General features: G+C 36.1%; 2 protein-coding genes across 2 annotated transcripts in view; both read left to right on the top strand.

Annotated features, from left to right (window-relative positions):
* LOC101897331 (chaoptin) overlaps positions 1-22,129 on the top strand; it is a 62,042-nt gene that overhangs the window by 17,121 nt on the left and 22,792 nt on the right. The gene's annotated exons all lie outside the window — the stretch shown is intronic.
* LOC105261483 (uncharacterized) lies at positions 14,357-15,167 on the top strand. The gene is made up of 3 exons (XM_011292007.3): positions 14,357-14,420; positions 14,485-14,658; positions 14,724-15,167. The coding sequence occupies exons 1-3, from the start codon at positions 14,396-14,398 to the stop codon at positions 15,041-15,043; spliced, it is 519 nt and encodes a 172-aa protein (XP_011290309.1). The 5' UTR covers positions 14,357-14,395; the 3' UTR covers positions 15,044-15,167.

The raw sequence follows: 22,129 nt of genomic DNA, 5'->3' as shown, positions 1-22,129 counted from the left end.
CTTGTGTTGATGGAAATATTGGGATATGCCAAGTCTGAATGGAATCGGATGTTAATTTCACGTTTTATAAGCTCCATGGATACTCAAAATTTTGACCCTGTTTGGTGGAGGCACCAGAAGGAGAGGACCGATCTTTACTGACTTTATTACAGATCCTGTGCTGATAGAAATATTCAGTTGTGCCAAGTCTAAATGGAATCGGATGTTTATTTCGCGTTTAATGAGCATAATGAATATTCAACTTATTTCGACCTTTTGTTTGGGAGGTACCAGAAGGGGTGGACCGATATATTCCATTTTCACACCAGACCTTGGGTTAATAATTGGTATGTGTGAAATTTGAAGACAATCGGAATCTTACATCACATTTTATAGGAGTTGTTATTATTCAAAATTTGGACCCTCTGTGGGTGAGGTACTTCGCACTTGACCTAGCACTGAGGATAATATTTGGATTTGCAAAGTTGGAGTAAAATTGGATTATCGTTTCTCTTTCTGTGCAGAAAATATATTGTTTTAAAATTTCAACGTTTTGTGGGGGAGGTACCAGAAGGAGTGGGCTGATATTGCCCATCTCCGAACTCGATCTAAGTTTGACAAAAAAAAAAAAAAAAAATACGATGTACCAAGTTTGGACTAAATCGGATATTCCCTTCGGGAGTTATCGTGCATACAGACAAACGGACGGACATCGCAAAATCGACTCCAAATGTCCTGAAACGGATTTGGTTCAAAGAGACATAGGATCTAAAATGTTTTGACCGTATCAAATGAAATATATCCCCCGTAGCCATATGGCTGAGGGTATAAAAATCCATAATTATAATACTGAAGAATTTTTCTTTAATATATTTAAAAAAATTTACCAGAGTATAACGCTTGAACAATGTTCTAAAAAATACAGGATTATAGTTCGTGTTAACTTTTAATCTAGCATGCATTTAGTCCTTAAAAAATATTTAAATTAATGTTGCAGTTATGGTCTTGAAATATTTTCTCTAAAAAGTGTCCTATTATAGTCATTGAAAAATATGTTTTCATTAATAGCTGATTATAGTCCTTGCTAAATATTTATGTATTAATCCCCGACTATAGTTCTTGAATTGACGGCTATAGTCCTTGAAATCCCCCTTAACAAATAAACTATAATATTTCTTTAAAATACCAATGTTTAACGTTATTCAATGATTTAAATTCACAGATTTAAAGTATTCCAAGAGTAAATGATATATTTTATAAATGTATGAATGAACTGAACTACAAATGTTTTTTCTCCATTACAAGAGTGTGAAAAGAAAAAAAAAATAAAAAAACGAAAATGCCATATGCGATGTAGGACAGTGTGGCTGTAATAAAAAGTGGCACACTTGTGTTTTGTAGTGAAAATTATGTTAGTCACAAAATGAATTACAACACATATACAGTTTTGTCACATTTTAACAATGTTTTAACGCAAAAACCACATGCATACAGACACACACACATACATTCAAAGACACTCACTCCCACTTCAAAAATATATTAACAAATTTTTGTCGCAACCAACATCATGACCGCTGTCATCCACATGATAAACGTTCTCCATATATGTATATAGAGCAGTGGTACAAAAGCTTTTAAATGCATGTGACAAATGGTGACAGTAGTTTTCAGGGAGAGAGATGGAAGATTTTTGTAAAATTTTGGATTTAAAAATATTAGAGAACTTGTATAAATATCAAATTCCGTCAGTTTCTGTAAAAACCCCGAAAACATTGCCATAGAACAAGTGGTTGGGTCTATCAACACTCAAAAAGACTGTCGCTTCAGTCCCACACAAACACAAAATATATAAAAGTACATCATTTTTAACCATTTCTAATAGCAAATGGAGCTATTTTTTGATAAAATCTTTGTAAGGTACCAAAAGGAATTAAACGTGCATATTGAAGTCCATATAAGATTCAAGAACTGGTATGACATCGAAAATCTAGAAAGTTGTTAAAAGTGAAATATATTGAAATTCAAAATTACTCTTCTTCTTAAAAATTTAATATGGATCTGGACAAAGGGATCTACGTGTCCCTGTCTAAAAGACTTCCATCTCCCTACATGAAGTCGCCGTTGTAACCATGGTGAATGGTTGCCTCTGTTTCGTTATATTATTTGTACTGGCATCGCACATGAATTTCATTTGTATTTAATTCACAAACGTTTCCTTATTACGTTTGAGTCTATCCTTTACCGCACAAGAACAATAAGGGGTAACCACACACTAAGCTAGTAATGCTGCAGACTTGGTACGACTACCCAGCAAACCAAACAACGAATGTAAGACACATCCGAAATATCTCATGTAAATTATTTGCCTAGACCCTTTAAAGCAACGAAAAAGGTAATGAATGAAGAAGAATTGTGAAATTTTATATATTTTTTTAGAAATGAGATAGTACTGGGTTCCACACTAATAACCTTACCATTATGGCTAGAGAGGATAGACTGGGTCAGATAAAAAAAATTCAACACAAACGCCATAATTTCTACATTTTTTTTTAATTTTATTGAATAAATGGAAAAAATCTCGGAAAAAGCATCAAATTTTAGAATAAGTTTAGATTTCTTCGAACTGGTCACCTTCGGCAAGATTTATGGCTTTCAAACGATTTATGGCCAAAATACTCCAGACACAACAGTCCAACGGATTGGTATCCGTAGATTTTGTTGGCCATTGTGCGGTGGAAATGAAGCGAAAAACCTCATTTTGTTACCATTCTTGGGTGACGCGTGCTGAGTGCTATGATGCTGAGTCCTGTTGGAATGTCCAAGGTCTGCGGCCAAAATGTTTGCGTCCCCAAGGCTTTAGTACACCCTTCAGAATATTTTCGCTATCATATTCGGCATTTATTCTGATGCCACGGTCTATTAATACGAGCAGAGAGCGACCATCGGCTGTTATGGCGGCCCACACCATCACCATGGCCGGCGCTTGAGTTCTGGTGTCTTACCGAAAGTGCACATTTTCAGCTGACCTCTTTAGCAAGTAAACACGATCATTTTGTTTGTTTACAAACTGCTGGACAACGAATGTCTTCTTATCGGAGAAAACTGAATTCGGCAGTTCACCACCTTCGGTCAAGCGAAGCAATGCTTTGGCTCTTGTGAGTCTATTTTCTTTCTGTTGAGGTGTAAGTTCTTGCACTTTTGGAATTTTAATGAATATGTTCAGCTCATGAGCCATTTTTCGGCCAATGTTACGCGGATTTCGATCAAATCGCTTCTTTACTTTTTGAACCATTTCCGCTGATGTTGCTATGGGCTACGATACCAGTATCACGGTAACGAGCGATGGTACCAGATACAAAAGAATTATTCACACTGGACTAAATCCATTTCAGGACATTTGGAGTCGAGCTAATGATGTTCATCCGCCCGTCCATCCATCTGTTTGGCTGGTGCGCACGATAACTCTCGAAGGGAGTATTCGATTTGGGCCAAACTTGGCACATGGTAATATTATTATCAAATATAGATAGATCGGGCCGATGGGCCCACTCCTTCTGGTACCTCTCCCACAAAGGGTCGAAATTTTCAGAAAAATGTTTTATTGCACCGAAAGAGAAAGTATAATCATTTTTGATTATTTTGCTCCAACTTTGTAAATCCTAACATTTGCATGAGTGCTAGGTCATCGGGAAAAAAATATAATATCGGTCACTCCATCCAGTACTTCCCACATAAAGGGTCAAAATTTTGAATAATTTTAACTCTTATAAAATGTGATTTAAGAGTCCGATTGTCTCCAAATTATATAGGCCACAGTACTTTTATTATCACAAGGTCTGGTGTGAAAATGGAATATATCCGTCCATCTTTCGGGTACGCTCCCCATAATGGGCCAAAACTTTAAATATCCATTCCGACTTGGTACATCTCAATATTTCTATCAACACAAGATCTGTTATAAAGATTGTAGAGATCGGACCATTTCTTCCACACAAAGGGTTAAAGTTTTGAATAACCAAATCGATTTTAAAGTCCCAAATAATCACATTTCACATACCCTATTATTTCTACTAACACAAGATCCGTTTTAAAGATGAGATATGTCGGTCCACTCCTTCTGGAACCATCCCGACAAAGGGACAAAATTTTAAATATCATTGAAGCTCATAAAAGGCGGAATTAACATCCGATTCCATTCAGACTTGCTACGTCTCAATATTTCTATCAACACAAAATCTGTTATAAAGATAGTAGAGATCGGACCATTTCTTCTGGTACCTCCCCCACACAGAGGGTCAAAGTTTTGAAAAACCAAATCGATTTAAAAGTCCCAAATAAGCATATTTCACATACCCCATTATTTCTACTAACACGGCATCTGCTGTAAAGATGGGATATATCGGTCCACTCCTTCTGGAACCTTCCCCACAAAAGGTAAACATTTTGAATATCCTTGAAGCTCATAAAACGCGGAATTAACATCCGATTCCAATCCAGACTTGTTACATCGCAATATTTCCATCAACACAAGATCTGTTATAAAGATAGTAAAGATCGGACCATTTCTACTGGTACCTCCACAGCATTGGATTCACGATTTTGAAAAACAAAACGCTAAAACAATGTAAAATAGGGATCCAACTCTCTTCAAAATTCACACATACAAAGATTTTTCCTAGCACAAGATCTGTTGTGAAGATGATCATTTATATCTAGGAACCCATCTCAACCACAAAAGATCACAATTTTCCATACTTTTATCTATCATAACTTGCAAAACAAGTCGGCGATTCTTTACAACTCGCTATATCTAAATATTTCTCTCAGCCAGAAATCTAAGATTAATATGGAATTTATGATTTCGAAATTTCAACTCCACACAAACTCTGACAATTTGGTTCGCTGGGCATCTGCGAGTCAAACTGTGAGTGAATGCGTGCGTACACCATTCGTAAATGTATCTGACATGAGGCATGTGAGAATGGTCGGGTTGATGGTTTGTTTTTAGTATTTAAACATAAATTATATTTCATGTTTGTAATGTTTTCCATCTGAATGCCTGTGTGTAGATCTCACTTCGTGTGTATAGGTATGTATACATCCATGTATGGACTCTCTGTTATATGGATACATACACGTGTGGTGTTGTGGAGATGACAGCAGCAGCCAACATCAGTATCCTTTAAATGTTTTCAATTTATTTTAATAAGAGTATTTTAGGTGATTTCATTTTCCTTTTGTCAGCTTTGATGTAGCAGACTAGCGGGAAGGTACAGATACACACACACATATATATAATTACAAATTAAAATTAAACAAATGAAAACTATTGACAGTGCAAATGAGTTCTTTTGTTTATTGTGTTTCAATTGCTTTAAGTGTTATACATTTGTGGGAGTGAAAGGGAAGGTTTTCCCATATTTGATATGTCGACTGAAAAAAAAACCCGGATACCCACAAAAATTAAATTTTTAACGAATTAATTGGAAAAAAAAATATTTATTTCCTCATAGGCAAATTTCCTTAAAGATATCCTCGATTGTAGTCGCAATTTTTCTCAAAGAGTCCAAAGTAATTTAAACTCTATTCCAGTTTTGCCTTTAAAAATTTAATAATTCAATATTGAATATTTTCCCTTACCAATTTGCTAATTTCTAAAGCTAGCCAATTCATTGAGATAAAAGGCCAAAAAAAAAAAAACTCTGCTTCTCATTGATAACAGAAACTGCTGTCATGTTTGTATTTCCCTAAATAAACCCGCAATGACATAAAATTGGTTTGCGGTTCGAAAGCGAGTGTGGCGTCAACAACGATGCCGGTTATGATAATAAGCATATTTTGGCAGTTTATTTTAATGGCTACTCTTGGTATTGGCTTTCAGTAGTTAATAGGACTAGTAAGCTATTTGCTTCATTTTATTATCAATTTCTGCCTATAAGTCCGATAATATGTATTTCCGTTGAAAAACATAGCTAAAACGATATGAATATGGACTAACAAAATTGGGAAATTATAATTGGAGGATTTTCTAAATATGTCCACCACAGAAGATATCACATGTGAAGCATTAAATAGAATATGTGAAAAAAAAGAAAAATTTTCGATTCTTCTCCAGAGTTTTGCAATGTTTTATATATGGTCATCATCAAAATAGAATGGTGGCAAGTCCCAAACATGAAAAAGAAATTACGACATGCTTAACAATTGAAAAAGTGATTATTAAAACAGAGCAAAAACTAGGCACGTTTTGACCGTATCAAATGATATATACCCTCTGTAGCCATATGGCTGAGGGTATAATAAATTATTATACGATTTTGGTTAAAAGTTCAAATGGTTTGTGGACCTGAAAATTAAAGTGTCTTCATAATAAAACCCAAAATCCTATTCACTTTTAGGTTTTTTACCCGATCGAGTTCGGAGATGGACAATATAGGTCCACTCCTTCTGGTACCTCCCCCACAAAAGGTCGAAAAACAAGTAAAAAAGTATGGGTCGGTTTTGCCGACAGATGTATACCCTCAGCCAATGTTCTATTATTTAAAAATATTTTCAATTCTGTTATGAATTTTAAAACTCTTTCCCTGTAAAGAGTGGCTTTAGAATGAAGGGGCCAACTCTTACATCACATTTTATGAGAGTTGTAATTATTCAAAATTTTGACCGTTTGTGGGGGAGGTATTTGATGGGGTGGACCGATATTGTCCATTTTCGCACATGACCTAGCGCTGATGGAAATATTAGGTTTTGCAAAGTTGGAGCAAAATCGAATCATCCTTTCTCTTTCTGTGCAATAAAATATTTGTTTTGTGAAAATTTCAACATTTTGTGGGGGAGGTACCAGAAGGAGTGGACCGATATTGCCCATCTCCGAACTCGATCTAATTTTGACAAAAATATTACGATGTATCAAGTTTGGACCAAATCGGATACTCCCTTCGAGAGTTATCGTACGCACCAGCCAGACGGACTGATGGACATCGCTAGATCGGCTCCAAATGTTCTGAAACGGATATGGTCCAAAGAGACCTAGGGTCTAAAATCGTTATTTCGACTAGGCACGTTTTGACTGTATCAAATTGTATATACCCTCTGTAGCCAAATGACTGAGGGTATAAAAAACAAGTAAAAACGCTGTCAAGTTGGCCGGGCCGAACTTTGAGTACCCTCCACCATATGGGACGAATTTGGCAATTTTCCAAAAAAAACCGTTTAATATTTCGTTCAAATCTTTAAAATATACAATGTAGCCGTATGTATACGACGACGTGGAACTGCATAGGCAACTTTTGTCATAAGCCTTTGCAATATTCAAATGCGAAATTTGAAAAAAATCAGTGAATAATGTAGCTAAAATCATCAAAATACTGAATATCGGGAGGTACCATTATATGGGGGTATACCAAAAAGTGGACTTTCCCACAGACAATTTTCTGTCATAGGCTGTAGTATCTCCTACGAACTTCAAATACCAAATTTGAAACAATTCCGGTGAATAATGCCGTTAAAATCATCAAAGTACCGAATATCGGGAGGTACCGTTATATGGGGTCTATAAGAAGACGTGGACCTGCACAGAGAATTTTTTGTCTTAGGCTGTAGTATTCATTACGAACTTCAAATACCAAATTTTAAACAACTCCGGTGAATAATGTCGCTAAAATCATCAAAATAACGAATATCGAGGGGTGCCGTTATGTGAGGGCTATACGAAGGCGTGGACCTGGACGGACAATTTTCTGTCATAGGCTGCAGTATCCATTACAAATTTCAAATACCAAATTTCTAACACTTACGGTGAATAATATCGCTTAAATCACCAAAATACCGAAAATAGGGAGGTACCATTATTTGGTGGCTATACCAAAACGTGGAACTACATGGCCCATTTTCAATGCCAAAAGTCCTGCAGACATACTATATGTGTAAGTACAATTTTATTAATCTACTTCATTTTGTTCGGAAGCTAGAGTGATTTCTACAGACGGACGGACATCGCTTCATCGACATAGAATTTTAGAAAGGATAATCCGATTTAGCTCCAACTTTCAAAGTACCAATATTTGCATTAGTGCTAGGTCCGGTACGAAAATGGACAATATTGGCCCTTTCAATCATGAACCTACCCGACAAAAGGGTCAATATTTTGAATAATTATAGCTATTATAAAATGTTATGTAAGAGTCCGATTGTCTTTAAATTAAATACATGAAAATATTTTTATTAAACAAAGGTCTGGTATGAAGATGATTTTTATCGGCCAACCCTTCTGGTACCTCGCTCAGAAAGTGTCACAATTTTTAATATTTTTACCTACCATAACTTGCGAAACAAGTAAGCGATTCTTTACAACTTGATATATCTAAATATTTCTCTCAACCAGAAACCTTATATAAATATTGAATTTAATGGAAATTAAGATTTCATATTCAATAAATTAATTTAAAATAAAATACTCCGGTCCAATATTTTAAGTATTCCTTTGGACAGATACTAAAAATTATCACATATCTCATATAAAGTGGAGGAAGTTACCAATATAGTCCAAACTTGGCACATTTCATTATTTATACCATATTTATTTAGGTCCGGTACGAAATAGACAATATTGGCCCATTCCTTAGGAACCTATTCCAAAGAGGGTCAACAATTTGAATAATCATAACAGAAGTCAAAATATAGTTAAATAATCGAATATTGGTTGAGGGTATACATCTATCGGCAAACCCGACTGATACTTTTTAATTTGTTTTTTTTTTTTTTTTTTTTGTTTTAATTCCGTTGCTTATTATATTTATTTAGTGCAACATTTTTCCGTTATAATCAAAACATTATGTGTTGCTGCTTTTATTTAATTTTGAATTTTTTTGATAACCTCAAACCTTTTTAAAACATTCTAATTTTGTTTACGCCTCACTTCACTATCACACAGACCATGGCCATTGAGGTTAATATTTCGGCACTCCAATAGTGGAACCTTGTCTAGAACTAAAAAAAAAAAAACAATCAAAATTAATTTCACCTTATTTTTATAAAAATGAAATTTTTCACTTACGTGGAAGATTTCTCTGGGCATATCGACAATTGGCCACATTCATGGCACATTCCCGCATCAGAATGCAAACTACACGCCGAAAATCACTTACACATGTTGGCCTATAGGAATCTGTTATGTTGCAGCGCACCGGACAGGAAGCATTGACACTTATTAGGTATGTTATAAGTAGGCCTGAAATATTATTTATTTTCTTATATTGTTTAAAGAAGGGTTAATTGAAATAACTTACAAAGAATTGTTAAATTTCTTGACATTTCGTTGCTAAGTGACGCGACTGATTTACACAAATGGACAGCTGTATTCACATTCGGCCGTTTTATAGCTTTCTCGGTTGTTACCTATACCACAAGATGGAGGGTATATTAATGTTTTCACTCCGTTTGCAATATATCGAAATATACATCTGAGACCTCATAAAGTTCATATATTCTTGATCAGCATAAAAATTTAAGTCGATTCAGATATGTCAATTCTACTATCAGTTATTTGAAGTCAAGAATTAACTGTAATAAACCATTTTGCTACACTTCGGATGAAAATTCACCTTACATATATATTTTCAATACATTAAGCCCTAAGGTCTAAATTTATTTTGGTAGTTTTCGTTTTCGAATTATTGCAAACCGGTTCTGCAACAATTTTACCTTTGATTTTTGACCTTTGACATTTGTCTTACATTTCTGTCACACTAGTCGTTATTCAAAACTATTTCTCACATATTTGTGATCCATTTTACCAGCTAAATATGATCCGATGGCCAATGGTAGACTTCTGCCCTGTCCTAAACTCTAACCTTATGCGAAAATTCGTGTCGTTTGGTTGTAATTGCAAAATCCAGGACATTTTAATTTTATTATTTATTATTATGGTCCATTAGAACCTCTGAATATACATCTTCAAACAAAATGTGCTTCAATTTTGAGCTTAACCCCACCCCAAGTCAAATTGAAAAATTGCATGCAAAATAAAAACCAGTAAGGAAAGCTCAAAAGTCGGGCGGGGCCGACTATATGATACCCTACACCACTATGCATATTTAGTAGAGCTCTCGTAAAAAGGTTTATACAGGGCATTTCAGAGCTCTATGAGATATTTGGTACAAAATCAAAATCTATCTAATTCTATCGTGCATTTTACGAACTATAGCTATCTCTGAGCCGGGTTTCTCCAAATTTTACGTATTAGCTTCTAGACTGAATTCGGTCTTATGTACGAAAATTCAGGTGATTTGGGCTGATATTGACCATTTAGTGCACATTTAACCCTAAATCGGATGAAGATATATATGGGAGCTATATCCAAATCTGAACCGATTTTGATAAAATTTAAAACAGCTATTCCTGTGCTCCAAAAAACCTGGTACCAAATATCACGGTTGTGGAGTGAATATTTCGAATGTATGGGACTAAAACACTAAATCGGATGAAACATATATATGGTTGCTATATCTATATCTGAACCGATTTTCACTAAAATTGATATACTTGCTTCTAGGCTGAATTTGGTCCGATGTACTAAAATTCAGTCCATTTGGACTTATATCGGCCATTTGGTGCACAATTAACCCGAAATCGGATGAAGATATATATGGGAGCTATATCCAAATCTGAACCGATTTCGATAAAATTACAAACAGCTATTTCTGGGTTGTATCTTATATCAGGTACCAAATATCATTCTTGTGGAGTGCATATTACGAATGTGAGAGGCTTAAACACCAAATCGGATAAAACATATATATGGGAGCTATAGCTGTTTCTGAACCGATTTTCTCCAAATTTGTGGTATTTGCTTTAAGGCTAATCTCGGTCACATGTGCCAAAATTCGGGCCATTTGGGCTGATATTGGCCATTTGGTGGTCAATTAACCCAAAATCGGATGAAGATATATATGGGAGCTATATCCAAATCTGAACCGATTTCGATAAAATTTAAAACAGCTATTTCTGTGCTCCATCTAATACCTGGTACCAAATATCACGGTTGTGGAGAGCATAGTAGGACTGTGAGGGACTTAAAGATCAAATCGGATGAAAGATATATATGGGAGCTATAGCTATATCTGAACCGATTTTCTCCAAATTTGATATACTTGCTTCTAGGCCGAACTCGGTTGGGTGTGCCAAAATTCAGGCAATTTGGACTGATAGTGGACATTTGGTGCTCATTTAACCCGAAATCGGATGAAGATATATATGGGAGCTATATCTAAATTTGATCCGATTCTCACCAATTTCAATAGGGTTCGTCCTTGGGCCAAAAAAATATTGTTTGGAAAATTTCATCTCAATCGGATAATAAATGCGACCTGCATTTTGTTCACAAGAATACATGGACAGACGGACGGACGGACGGACGGACGGACGGACGGACGGACGGACGGACGGACGGACGGACGGACGGACAGACGGACGGACATGCATAAATCGACTCAGAAAGTGATTCTATGAAGGTTCTCAAAAGTAACTATGGGTCTATCTCGTCTCCTTCTCCATGTTACAAACAAATGCACAAAGACATAATACCCTTACCACTATGTGGTGTAGGGTATAAAAAGAACAGGACAAAAATTAAAAATATATTACAAAATATAACAAAAAATTATTTTTATTGACATATTTTCAATCGATTTTCTTAGTGTTCATCCTTTTTTGCCAAGAAGACATTCCGAATTGTGTGAAAATTGTCAAAAATCAGTCCAGCGGGTTTCTTATACAGCGTGATATAAAAAAAACTGCAACAAAGTCAAACGCCATAATTTTTACATTTTTTTTATTTTTTATTTTATTTATTTATTTTTTTTTTTGAATGAAAGCAAAAATTGTCGGAAATAGCATCAAATTTTAGAATGAGTTTAGATTTGTTCGAATCGGTCACCTTTGGTACGAATTATGGCCTTCAAACGGCCAATGAAACCGTCATACGCTGCCCGAATGTTGCTCTGCGGTATTTTTACCCATTCCCGGCGATGCGCTTGCTTGAGGTGATCGACACTTTGATATTCTTTAGTGCCAACCTTGCTTTCCAAAATACTCCAACGGATTGGTATCCGGAGATTTTGGTGGCCATTGTGCGCTGGAAATGAAGCGAGGAACCTCATTTTGTAACCATTCTTGGGTGGCGCGTGCTGAGTCTTGTTCGAATGTCCAAAGTCTGTGCCCATAATGTTTGAGTGCCCAAGGATTTAATACACCCTCCATAATATTTTCGCGATAAAGTTCGGCATTTTTTCTGATGCCACGGCCGATTAATACGAGCGGAGAGCGACAATCTGCTGTTATGACGGCCCACACCATCACCATGGCCGGCGCTTGAGTTCTAATGGCCAACCGAAGGTGCACATTTTCAGCTGACCTCTTTGGCAAGTAAACACGATCATTTTGTTCGTTTACAAACTGCTGGACAATGAATGTTTTCTCATCAGAGAAAACCAAATTCGGCAGTTCATCACTTTCGGCCAACCGAAGCAACTCTTTAGCTCTTTTGAGTATATTTTCTTTCTTTTGCGGTGTAGGTTTCTGTACTTTTTGGAATTTCAATGGCTTTACCCCGAGCTAATTTTTTAATATTTGCCAGATGGAATATTGCTATATGTTCAGCTCACGAGCCATTTTTCGGCCACTGCAACGCTGGTTTCGATCAAGTCGCTTTTTAACTTTTCGAACCATTTGTGCTGATGTTGCTGTTTTCTTCCATCCACTTCCTTGACGTCGGGCTACGCTACCATTATCACGGAAACGAGCGATGGTAAGAGACAAAAAAAAAATTATTCACATTTGCATTTGGAGTGCTCTAACGATAGCCCCTTGTGGTTTTCCATCCAAATATAAAAAAATCACACAATTACACTTGAATTCCATCATGAATAACTTTTTTTCTGGAAAATTCTCAGCAAATGCTGTACGCTGTCACTGGAATAATTTTAGCAGCGGTCGGACGAGTGGCTTAGAAATTACAGCAGTATTTGCTGTGTTTTCATCCCACCCTGTATATCCGATGTGTTGGCTATCAGCTTCACTGTAACGGTCAAAACTTACTTTTTAATGTATTTTTGATTTCGCCGGGATTTAAAAGGGCAGGGTTCTGAATATGCCTATATATTTTAAGATAATCTACTTTCGAAGATAGGCTTCTATTCTGACCGTAATTACCACCACTATGTAGAATTACGGAGGATCGTGGCAAAATTGTGACCTGTAGCGTGATTGCTCATTAAATGGACACACTAGATGGACTCAGTTCGGTGAGATAGAGATATCCATATATGTCCTATGTCCAGGACCAATATCTCGAGAAGTTACATATTTATTGGCCCAATAAAACTTAAATACCCCAACACATAGTGGTGAAACTCGGCACATCGTAATATTTATGTCTGGTTAAGGTCTGGTACAAACATCGATCAACTCCTCTTGGCATCTCCAGTATATATTTTTTTTAATCAGACATCAAGAGGGGTAGGCCGATATTTAGGCATTCCCTTCATCTTCACGCGAGACCTTGTTAATAAAAATATTTAAACATATGAGAGATATAATTATTCAATATCTTAACCCATTTTGGGGGAATTACAATCATAAATGGTCGGACATATACCATCTTTACAACTGATCTTGTGTTAATAGAAGTAGTGGGATGTGCCGAGTTTGAATGGAATCGGAAACTCTTTTCGCGTTTTATAAGCTTCATGGTTATTCAAAATGTTTACCCCTTTGTGGGGGAGGTACCAGAAGAAGTAGGCCCATATAAACCATCTTCACACCAGATCTTGCGTTAGAAAAAATATTTACATGTGCGAAATTTAAGGAGAATCGGATGCTTATTTTACATTTTATACGAGTTATGATTCTTCAAAAATTTAGAGCCTTGTTCAGTTCTGAATAATTTCCAGACGAACCAGGAATTTCAGTTTCATAGAAAATTACATGTCCTCTTTAAGAAGTTTAAATAATACCTCGGTATGCGAATTTTATTCGTGGGCACATTCTTTTAATTTAATTGGGACTTCCTTATTTTATTAATGTTTTATTTTATAAAATCAATGAAACAATATGATATATTCAAGACAAGATATCAATATTACGACAACATTTTATTATAAAGATCACCTGTTGTTTACGTCTGGACTACCTAAAGCTTCCTTGTATGGATAGCTGGTTTGTAAATAACAATAAAACAATTTTAAACAACTGCAATTATTATTTTCATTTTTTATATTGGAAAATGGGACAGATATTTTATAATTTCTTTGGATACAATAAATTCAATTTATTGTCCATTTAAGTATATAAGAGCCCCAGTGATTGGGAAAGTTATCGATAGTTGTTCACATTCAACAATCACTGAAACATTAAAATGTTAAAAGTTATTTGCATTTTTGGTAAGTTTAAGGAAACTTGACCATCAAGGACTTTTTATCGAAAATAATTTCCACATTTTCCTAGCCCTGGTCCTGGTGGTCAGTGTACATGCCAATCGTGGTTGTAGACCGGTGTGCAAACCCAATGTGCCCAGCAAGGCGGTTTGTGCCACAGATGGTAAGCAACAGGTTTGCCATCGTTTGAGCCAATGTCAGCTGGCGGAGGAGAATTGTCGTCGTCGTCTTACAAATCGGCCAGGTAATTCGAAATTATAGGAAACGAAATGATTTCCAACTCTTAATCAATTATATTATATATTGTAGCCCTATCACCCGTTGCCTCTGGACGTTGTCGCAATATAAAATCGCCTAATCGTAGAGGAGCCTGTGCCAAGGTTCGCCGCCCTCGTTCAACACCAAAACGTGATTGCAATCGTTTGAAATGTCGCAATCCGGACAAAACCGCCCGTTGCTATCGTTGTCGCCAGAACAATTGTCGTCTCTTGAATGTCTGCCAGGCCGAGCGAGCAAATTGCCTGCGTAATCCATTGAATCGTTTGAGTCAAACCGATCGTCGTCAATGTGCTGGCATGAAACCAGGCCAGAAACCCCAGAGATGCAGACCCGTTCGCAAGAGCGGTTAAGTGCAGGCAATGTACTGGGGAGTCGACTTATAGGATTTGACTGGAAAGGGAAATTGAATAATGCTGCTGCTGTTCATTATATAGTTACTCTCATTATATTCTTTCGCTCTTGAAATAAAACATGCTGAAATATTACATAATTTGCATTTATGAATTTTTAATAATTTAGAATTTTTAACCTTAATTTGTTGGGGCATATTATGGATTAAAATTGTACCTTTAGTAACATAGTTTAGAGGAATATAGCACAGCAATAATTCTGAGTGATACAAAACTAAACTATTTTCCACATAAACACGAAACACCGAAAATATTATGGAATTAGAGCTACAAATATGAGGAACGTATATGAAAGTTTACAACAAAATAAAATCCTTAAAAAGTTAAAAGCCATTACCATATTCAAATTCGAAACTTGAAATAAACGGTGAATAATGTAGCTAAAATCATCAAAATATCGAATATAGGGAGGTAATGTTATATCGGAGCTGTGCGAAGACCTGGACCAGCATAGACAATTTTCTGTCACAGGCTATAGCATTCATAACGAACTTCAAATACGACATATCAAAAAATTTCGGTGGGTATTGTACCTACCGAATATAGGGAGGTACTGATATATGGGGCCTACACGAAGACGTGGACCTGCACAGACAATTTTCTGTCACAGCCTGTAGCATCCATTACGAACTTCAAATACGACATTTCAAACAATTTCGGTGGGTATTGTACCTAAAATCGTCAAAATACCGAATATAGGGAGGTACTGAATGTGGATCTGCACAGACAATTTTCTGTCATAGGCTGTAGTATCCATTACGAACTTCAAATACTAAATTTGAAACAATTCCGGTTAATAATGTCGCTAAAATCACCAAAATATCGAATATAGGGATGTGACAGACAGACGGACATCGCTAAATCGATTTAGAATTTTACGCTGATCAGGGGAAATTTTTTGTAAAACAAATTACATTTTAGTCGAGGCATTAAGAGGTTATCTTTTCTTCAACAACACTCAAAAACTCCATTAACTAGTGACCATATTAGATAGAAATATTCTACAATACAATACGGCTAAAATCGCCAAAAATTAAAATTCTGAGGTACCGCTTTGAGGATAATATATAAAATGGCCTATTCTAACAGTCCTCTGCCATGAAAAAGAGAACTCTGCACAAACTCCATATACCGAATTTTAAACGAGTCCACCTAAAAATGTGACTAAAATCATCAGTACATCGAATATCGGGACGTATCGAAATTGGGAGGCTATAGGTGAACCTACATACATACAATAAACCGTCATAAGTACCGATTTTGAATCAATTTCGTTAGAAAATGTGGTCGGAGATATAGTTATATAAGGTACTAACAAGTGCCCGCTACTTCTCTCATTTACTCAAATTAGTACTCATTATACCCTACAACACTATGTGTCGGGGGTATTATAAGTTTGATTGGGTCACAAATTATGTAACAACTCGAAATATTGGTTTCCCACATAGGAAAGTATATATGGATCCCACAATCTCGTCGAGCTGAGTCGTCTGTTCATGTTAATTTGCAACCACTCTACAGGTCACAATTATGGCCAGATCTTCACGAAATTTAAAATGGTGGTGGGGCCAGGACCAGAATTGAAGCTTATTGCTTTTGGAGAAGATCGCATAATATTTGGGGGTTGAAATGGACCAAGAAATGAAAAATTTCCCGATTTTGTAGTTGCTCTACAGGTCGCAGTTAGCATGGGGCTAGATCTTAGTGCTTGACAGGAGCCTTCCATTTTTGATGGTCATCGGGTAATATTTAGTGGGTGAAATTGGCCATAACATTTGTGTTAAATAAAAGTCAAATTTTCCATTAAACCGTGAATATTTTGAAAAATGTGGCTGAAATCATCAAAATACCGAATATCGGAGGCTACTTTTATATGGGGGTATACGATATCGTGGACCTATATAGACAAAGTACTATAAAGTACTCACAAAAACTCCTTATGTAGAATTTCAGACAGTTCCGTTTAAAAAAATGCGTCTAAATTCATAAAAATACCGAATATCGGGGGGTACCGTTATAGGGGGGATATACGATATCGTGGACCTATATAGACAATTCTCTCTTCAGGGGGTGAAATACTCATAAGGGACTCCTAGTGTGGATATAGATAATTCTCTTCCAAGACATAAAGTACCCACATGGAGCTCCTTGTGTGTAAAGGTCAACAATAGAAACCAAAGGACACAAAATCTCGCATGAAGTAAGAGTTTAGGACAGCGGCTATAGTCTTTGCTTTCTTGTTTTATCATACTGGAGCGGATTATACTTGGCTGGTGGACCAACATTTTTGTATGAAAAAATAAAAAAATTAACGAAATTACAAATACATGAGAGGCTCATTTCTGTTCTTTACATTGATGTTGATTTCGTTGACGAATATATCCAAATATCGAAGATACAGGAAATCATATAGAGGAATATCGTTTTTCAAGTATTGTTTGAACTCGTGGTTTCGGTCAAAGCAATGAAAAAACTTTTGCAGTACTATATCAGATTTTATAAAGTTCAATATACATTGAAAAAAATTTTTGAATGTGAAATATCTGTTCGTTCCACCTGATTCCAATTTATAATTGCTCAAAATCCATAATACGCTTCCACAAGAGGTCCATAGTTGGTATAGCCTACTTCCCATAAATTCCTAATATAAACAATTATATGGTACGGGTAGCTGTATAGTACATTTATAGGATATCGCATATTTAGCCCCGTACGACTTTTGAACTTTCCTTCCTAGCTTAGTTTGAAAATACTTGTATTAAGGTTCTTGAAAATTCGTGTATTTAAGGTATATATTGACAATAATAATGGCAAAAAATTCGTGGAATATTTGTCATCATCTGCATTTTTTCAATAAATTCCCTAGAAAAAAAAACGCATTTAAACTCAACCAAAAACATCGCTGCGACTGCATGTTAATTAAATGAAACAATTGCTATACGGTAGCCACCCATTGTCACAACCGTCTTAACGACTCGCAAATAAACAAATGTTGAAAGCAACGGAAATCTCTGTTTTAAAAATAATAAAATGGTAATGGTTTTAATAAAATTATTATGCATGGTGTCATTGTTCTTTTCGTATTTCCTGGTTGAATGCTGCAAAACATGTCTGCCGCTCAGTTTCCCCATTGTTTTTTTTTTTTTTTTTTTTGCTGTCAGACACTTACGTTGGAATTGTAATTTGCACAAAAAAAAAAAATGTGAATGTGAATGGAAGATGAGGACACACTATGTGCACTAACCATGTCGCCAGTTACGTCCTGTCGCCGTAAGGAGTTTCATGCCAGAGAATTGTGTGTTTTCGTTAAGACGTTGCTGCGCTGATGCTGGGAACTGTCACTGCATGGCAAGCGGACATGTGAACTATGAACGTGAACGTCAGTGTTTTGGAATATTCCAACTACGGGAGCCAATTTCACTGGAATTAAATATTTTTTGGGTCGTTTTTTCCCCTCATAGCTCTGAAACGAATATTATTTGCATGAAAGGCTTTTGCATGAAGAGATTTCTTGTAAATTGAAAGCGACAAAAAGGAAATGTCAAATTTGTAATTGCAATAGCGAAAAAATTAAAATAATAAAGGAAAACATTGGACGTTTACCTTTCAGCGAATCGACAAGTTATATAATTGCTTAGGTGAACATTGAACATCAACGAAATATTTTAAATTTGAGATTGTTTTGGGTCATCACATAAAGATTGGACAGACATATTATATTTTTATAATTAATCTAATTTTAGTGCATATTTACACGGTGCGAAGTAGCTGACTGACTGAGAAGCAACCTCCGGCAAAGCTAGAAATCTGAAATTTTGCGCGAGGGTCAGTCTTGGTTTGTAGACGCGTGATAATGCAGGGTATGAAAAGAAAATAATCAAATTTGAAATTCTATGAAAACTGGAATGTCAGTCACTGCAAAATACATATATATTCCAAAGGGTTTTTGAAAATGAAAATTGAAAATTTCTGAAATGGTATTAAACGTCTAAAATAATGCCATTTGGTGTTATGTGAAGATGGAGGTGGTTTTGGAAATGTGTACTACAGGGTGAGATTAAAAACTGCAATAAAATCAAACCCTATAATGTTTACATTTGTTTTTTAAAAGCAAAAAATGTCGGAAATAGCATCAAATTTTAGAATATGTTGAGATTTATTCGAATTGGTCACCTTTGGTACGAATTTTGGCCTTAAAACGGCCAATGAAACCATCACACGCTGCCCGAATGCTGCTCTGCGGTATTTTGGCCCATTTTTGGTGGCGCGTGCTGAGTCCAAAATCTGCGGCCAAAATGTTTTCGTACCCAAGGCCTTAATGCACCCTCCAGAATATGTTCGCCATAATATTCGGCATTTATTCTGATGCCACGGTCGATTAATACAAGCGGAGAGCGACTCTCGGCTTTTGGGGCGGTCCACACCATCACCCTGGCCGGCTTGAGTTCTGGTGGCCAATCGAAGGTGCACATTTTCAGCTGACCTCTGTGACAAGTATCACCCTATCACGCTGGAATTTCATCACGAATAACTTTTTTCTGGAAAATTCTCACCAAAATGCTTTTGTACGCTTGTAAATAATATGATGAGCTGTCAACGGAATAATTTTAACAGCTGTCGGACGAGTAGCTTAGAAATGACAGCAGTCTGAATTTGGTTGCATTTTTTTGAACTCACCCTGTATGTGAGCGAACTATACTAAACGGTACAAAAATTTTAAACAGTTTGGTGTAGGGTGAACGGATGAAGCTGGAATTTGTAAATTTTGTACTGGGGTTCCTATTGGTAGAATTTTTGCGAAATTTGTGTACTACAATTGCATGAAAATTACAAAATAATACTATATTTGGTACAATTTGGTATTGAGTGAAGAGATTTTGCTTGAAATCAGAATTTTGGTATTATAGGCTTTTACCATGTGTGGTCTAGATATATGGAGGTGGTTTCGGGATTATATACTTATAGTACTTAATATATATACTTATAGTACTTAATATAATATAGTACTTAATGGTACAATATTTAGTATTGGATGAAGGGACAGAGAAAAAATTTTGAAATTTGATACTTAGATTACTTAGATTTGAGATTTGGCAGTGGTTTTGGGAAATATGTCCAATATTTGTACGACAAGTACTAATTGGTACTAAATTTGTTATTGGGTGAAGGGGTAGAGCCGGAATCAAATTCATGTATTATATATGTCTCTGTTGGTATCTGGCATTACCAATGGGGGGGGGGGGGGGGGGGGTGTTTGCAAATGCCTATTATAATTGTTCGAATATTATTAAGTGACACGTATGTGTTACTGAGGTCTCTGTTGGTGTCTAGGAAAGAAAAATGCAGAATATTTTTGATATGCATACTGAATGTTATTTTGTTTGGTATTAAGTGAAAAGATATACAGGGTGAGATGAAAAATATTCAACCAAATTCAGACTGCTATCATTTCTAAGCCACTCGTCCGGCAGCTGTTAAATTTATTTCAGTGACAGCAAACTATAATGTTTACAAGCGTACAAAAGCATTTTGGTGAGAATTTCCCAGAAAGAAGTTATTTGTAATGGATACTGGTAGCGTAGCCTGATGTCAAGGAAGTGGATTTGATGGAAACCCGCGTCGCAGTGATAGAAAAATGGCTCGTGAGCTGAACATATCACGTAATACCATTCGGCCAATATTGAAAAATGAGCTCGGGGTAAAGCCATTTAAATTCCAAATAGACTCAAAAGATCTAAAGAGTTGCTTCGCTTAGCCGAAAGTGGTGAACTGCCGAATTTGGTTTTCTCCGATGAGAAAACATTCGTTTTCCACGGTTTGTAAACAAAAAAATATCGTATTTACTTTTCAAAGAGGTCAGCTGAAAATGTGCGACTTTGGTTGACCACCAGAAATCAAGCGCCGGCCATGGTGATGGTGAGTGCCGCCATAACAGCCGATGGTCGCTCTCCGTTCGTGTTAATGGCATCAGAATAAATGCGGATATTATCGAGAAAATATTCTAGATTGCGTGGCCCGCAAACATTTTGGTAGCAGACCTTGGACATTCCAACAGGACATTCCATTGCACTCAGCAAGCGCTGATGAGGTTCCTCGCTTCATATCCAGCGCACAATGCCCACCAAAATCTTCGGATACCAATCCGATGGACTATTGTGTCTGGTGTATTTTAGAAAGCAAGGTTGGCACTAAAAAATACCAAAGTGTCGATCACCTCCAGCAAGCGGTTCGCCGGGAATGGGCCATAAAGAAAGTAAAGAAAGTAAAGAAAGTCTTAAAGTCGGGCGGGCCGACTTTATGATACCCTACACCACTTTGCTAATTTGGTAGAGCTTCGCATAACAATAAAATTTTTTATGGGAGAATTCAATCATACACACTATGAATATAAATATAATTTAAAGTTCAATGGACTAAATGTGCCGAAGCATTTGTATCTTTTGAATTCGGACTTGTATTTCCCATTTGGTGCACAATTAATTTAAAATCGGATAAAGATATATATGGGAGCTAAATCCAAATCGGAACCGATCATGATAAAATTTGGAAAAGATATTTCTGAGTTGTATTTGATTTATTTCCTCTGTGGGTAAAAATATAACAAATCCAATGAACAATATATATGGGAGCTATAGCTATATCTGAACCGATCTTCACCAAATTTGACATACTAGCTTCTAGACTCAATTCGGTCGTAAATGCCAAATTCCATCCCATTTGGACAAATATTAGACGTTTGGTGCACAATAAAATGTAAATCGGACGAAGTTATATATGGGAGCTATATCCAAATCTGAACCTATCTCGATAAAATTTAGCAAATGTATTTCTGATCTGTATTTGATATATTTTCTCAAATATTGTTGTTACAGAGTGCATATTACGGCTGCGGAGGACAAAACTAACAAATCGAATGAACAATATATATGGGAGCTATAGCTATATCTGAACCGATTTCGATCAAATTTGGCATACTTATTTTCATGCCAAATTTGGTTGTATATGCAAAATTCGTTTGGTGCACAA

The sequence above is a fragment of the Musca domestica genome, unplaced genomic scaffold (assembly GCF_030504385.1).
Source record: "Musca domestica strain aabys unplaced genomic scaffold, Musca_domestica.polishedcontigs.V.1.1 2, whole genome shotgun sequence".
Classification (NCBI taxonomy): Eukaryota; Metazoa; Arthropoda; class Insecta; order Diptera; family Muscidae; genus Musca; species Musca domestica.
This window is presented reverse-complemented; position numbering and strand designations above follow the sequence as displayed.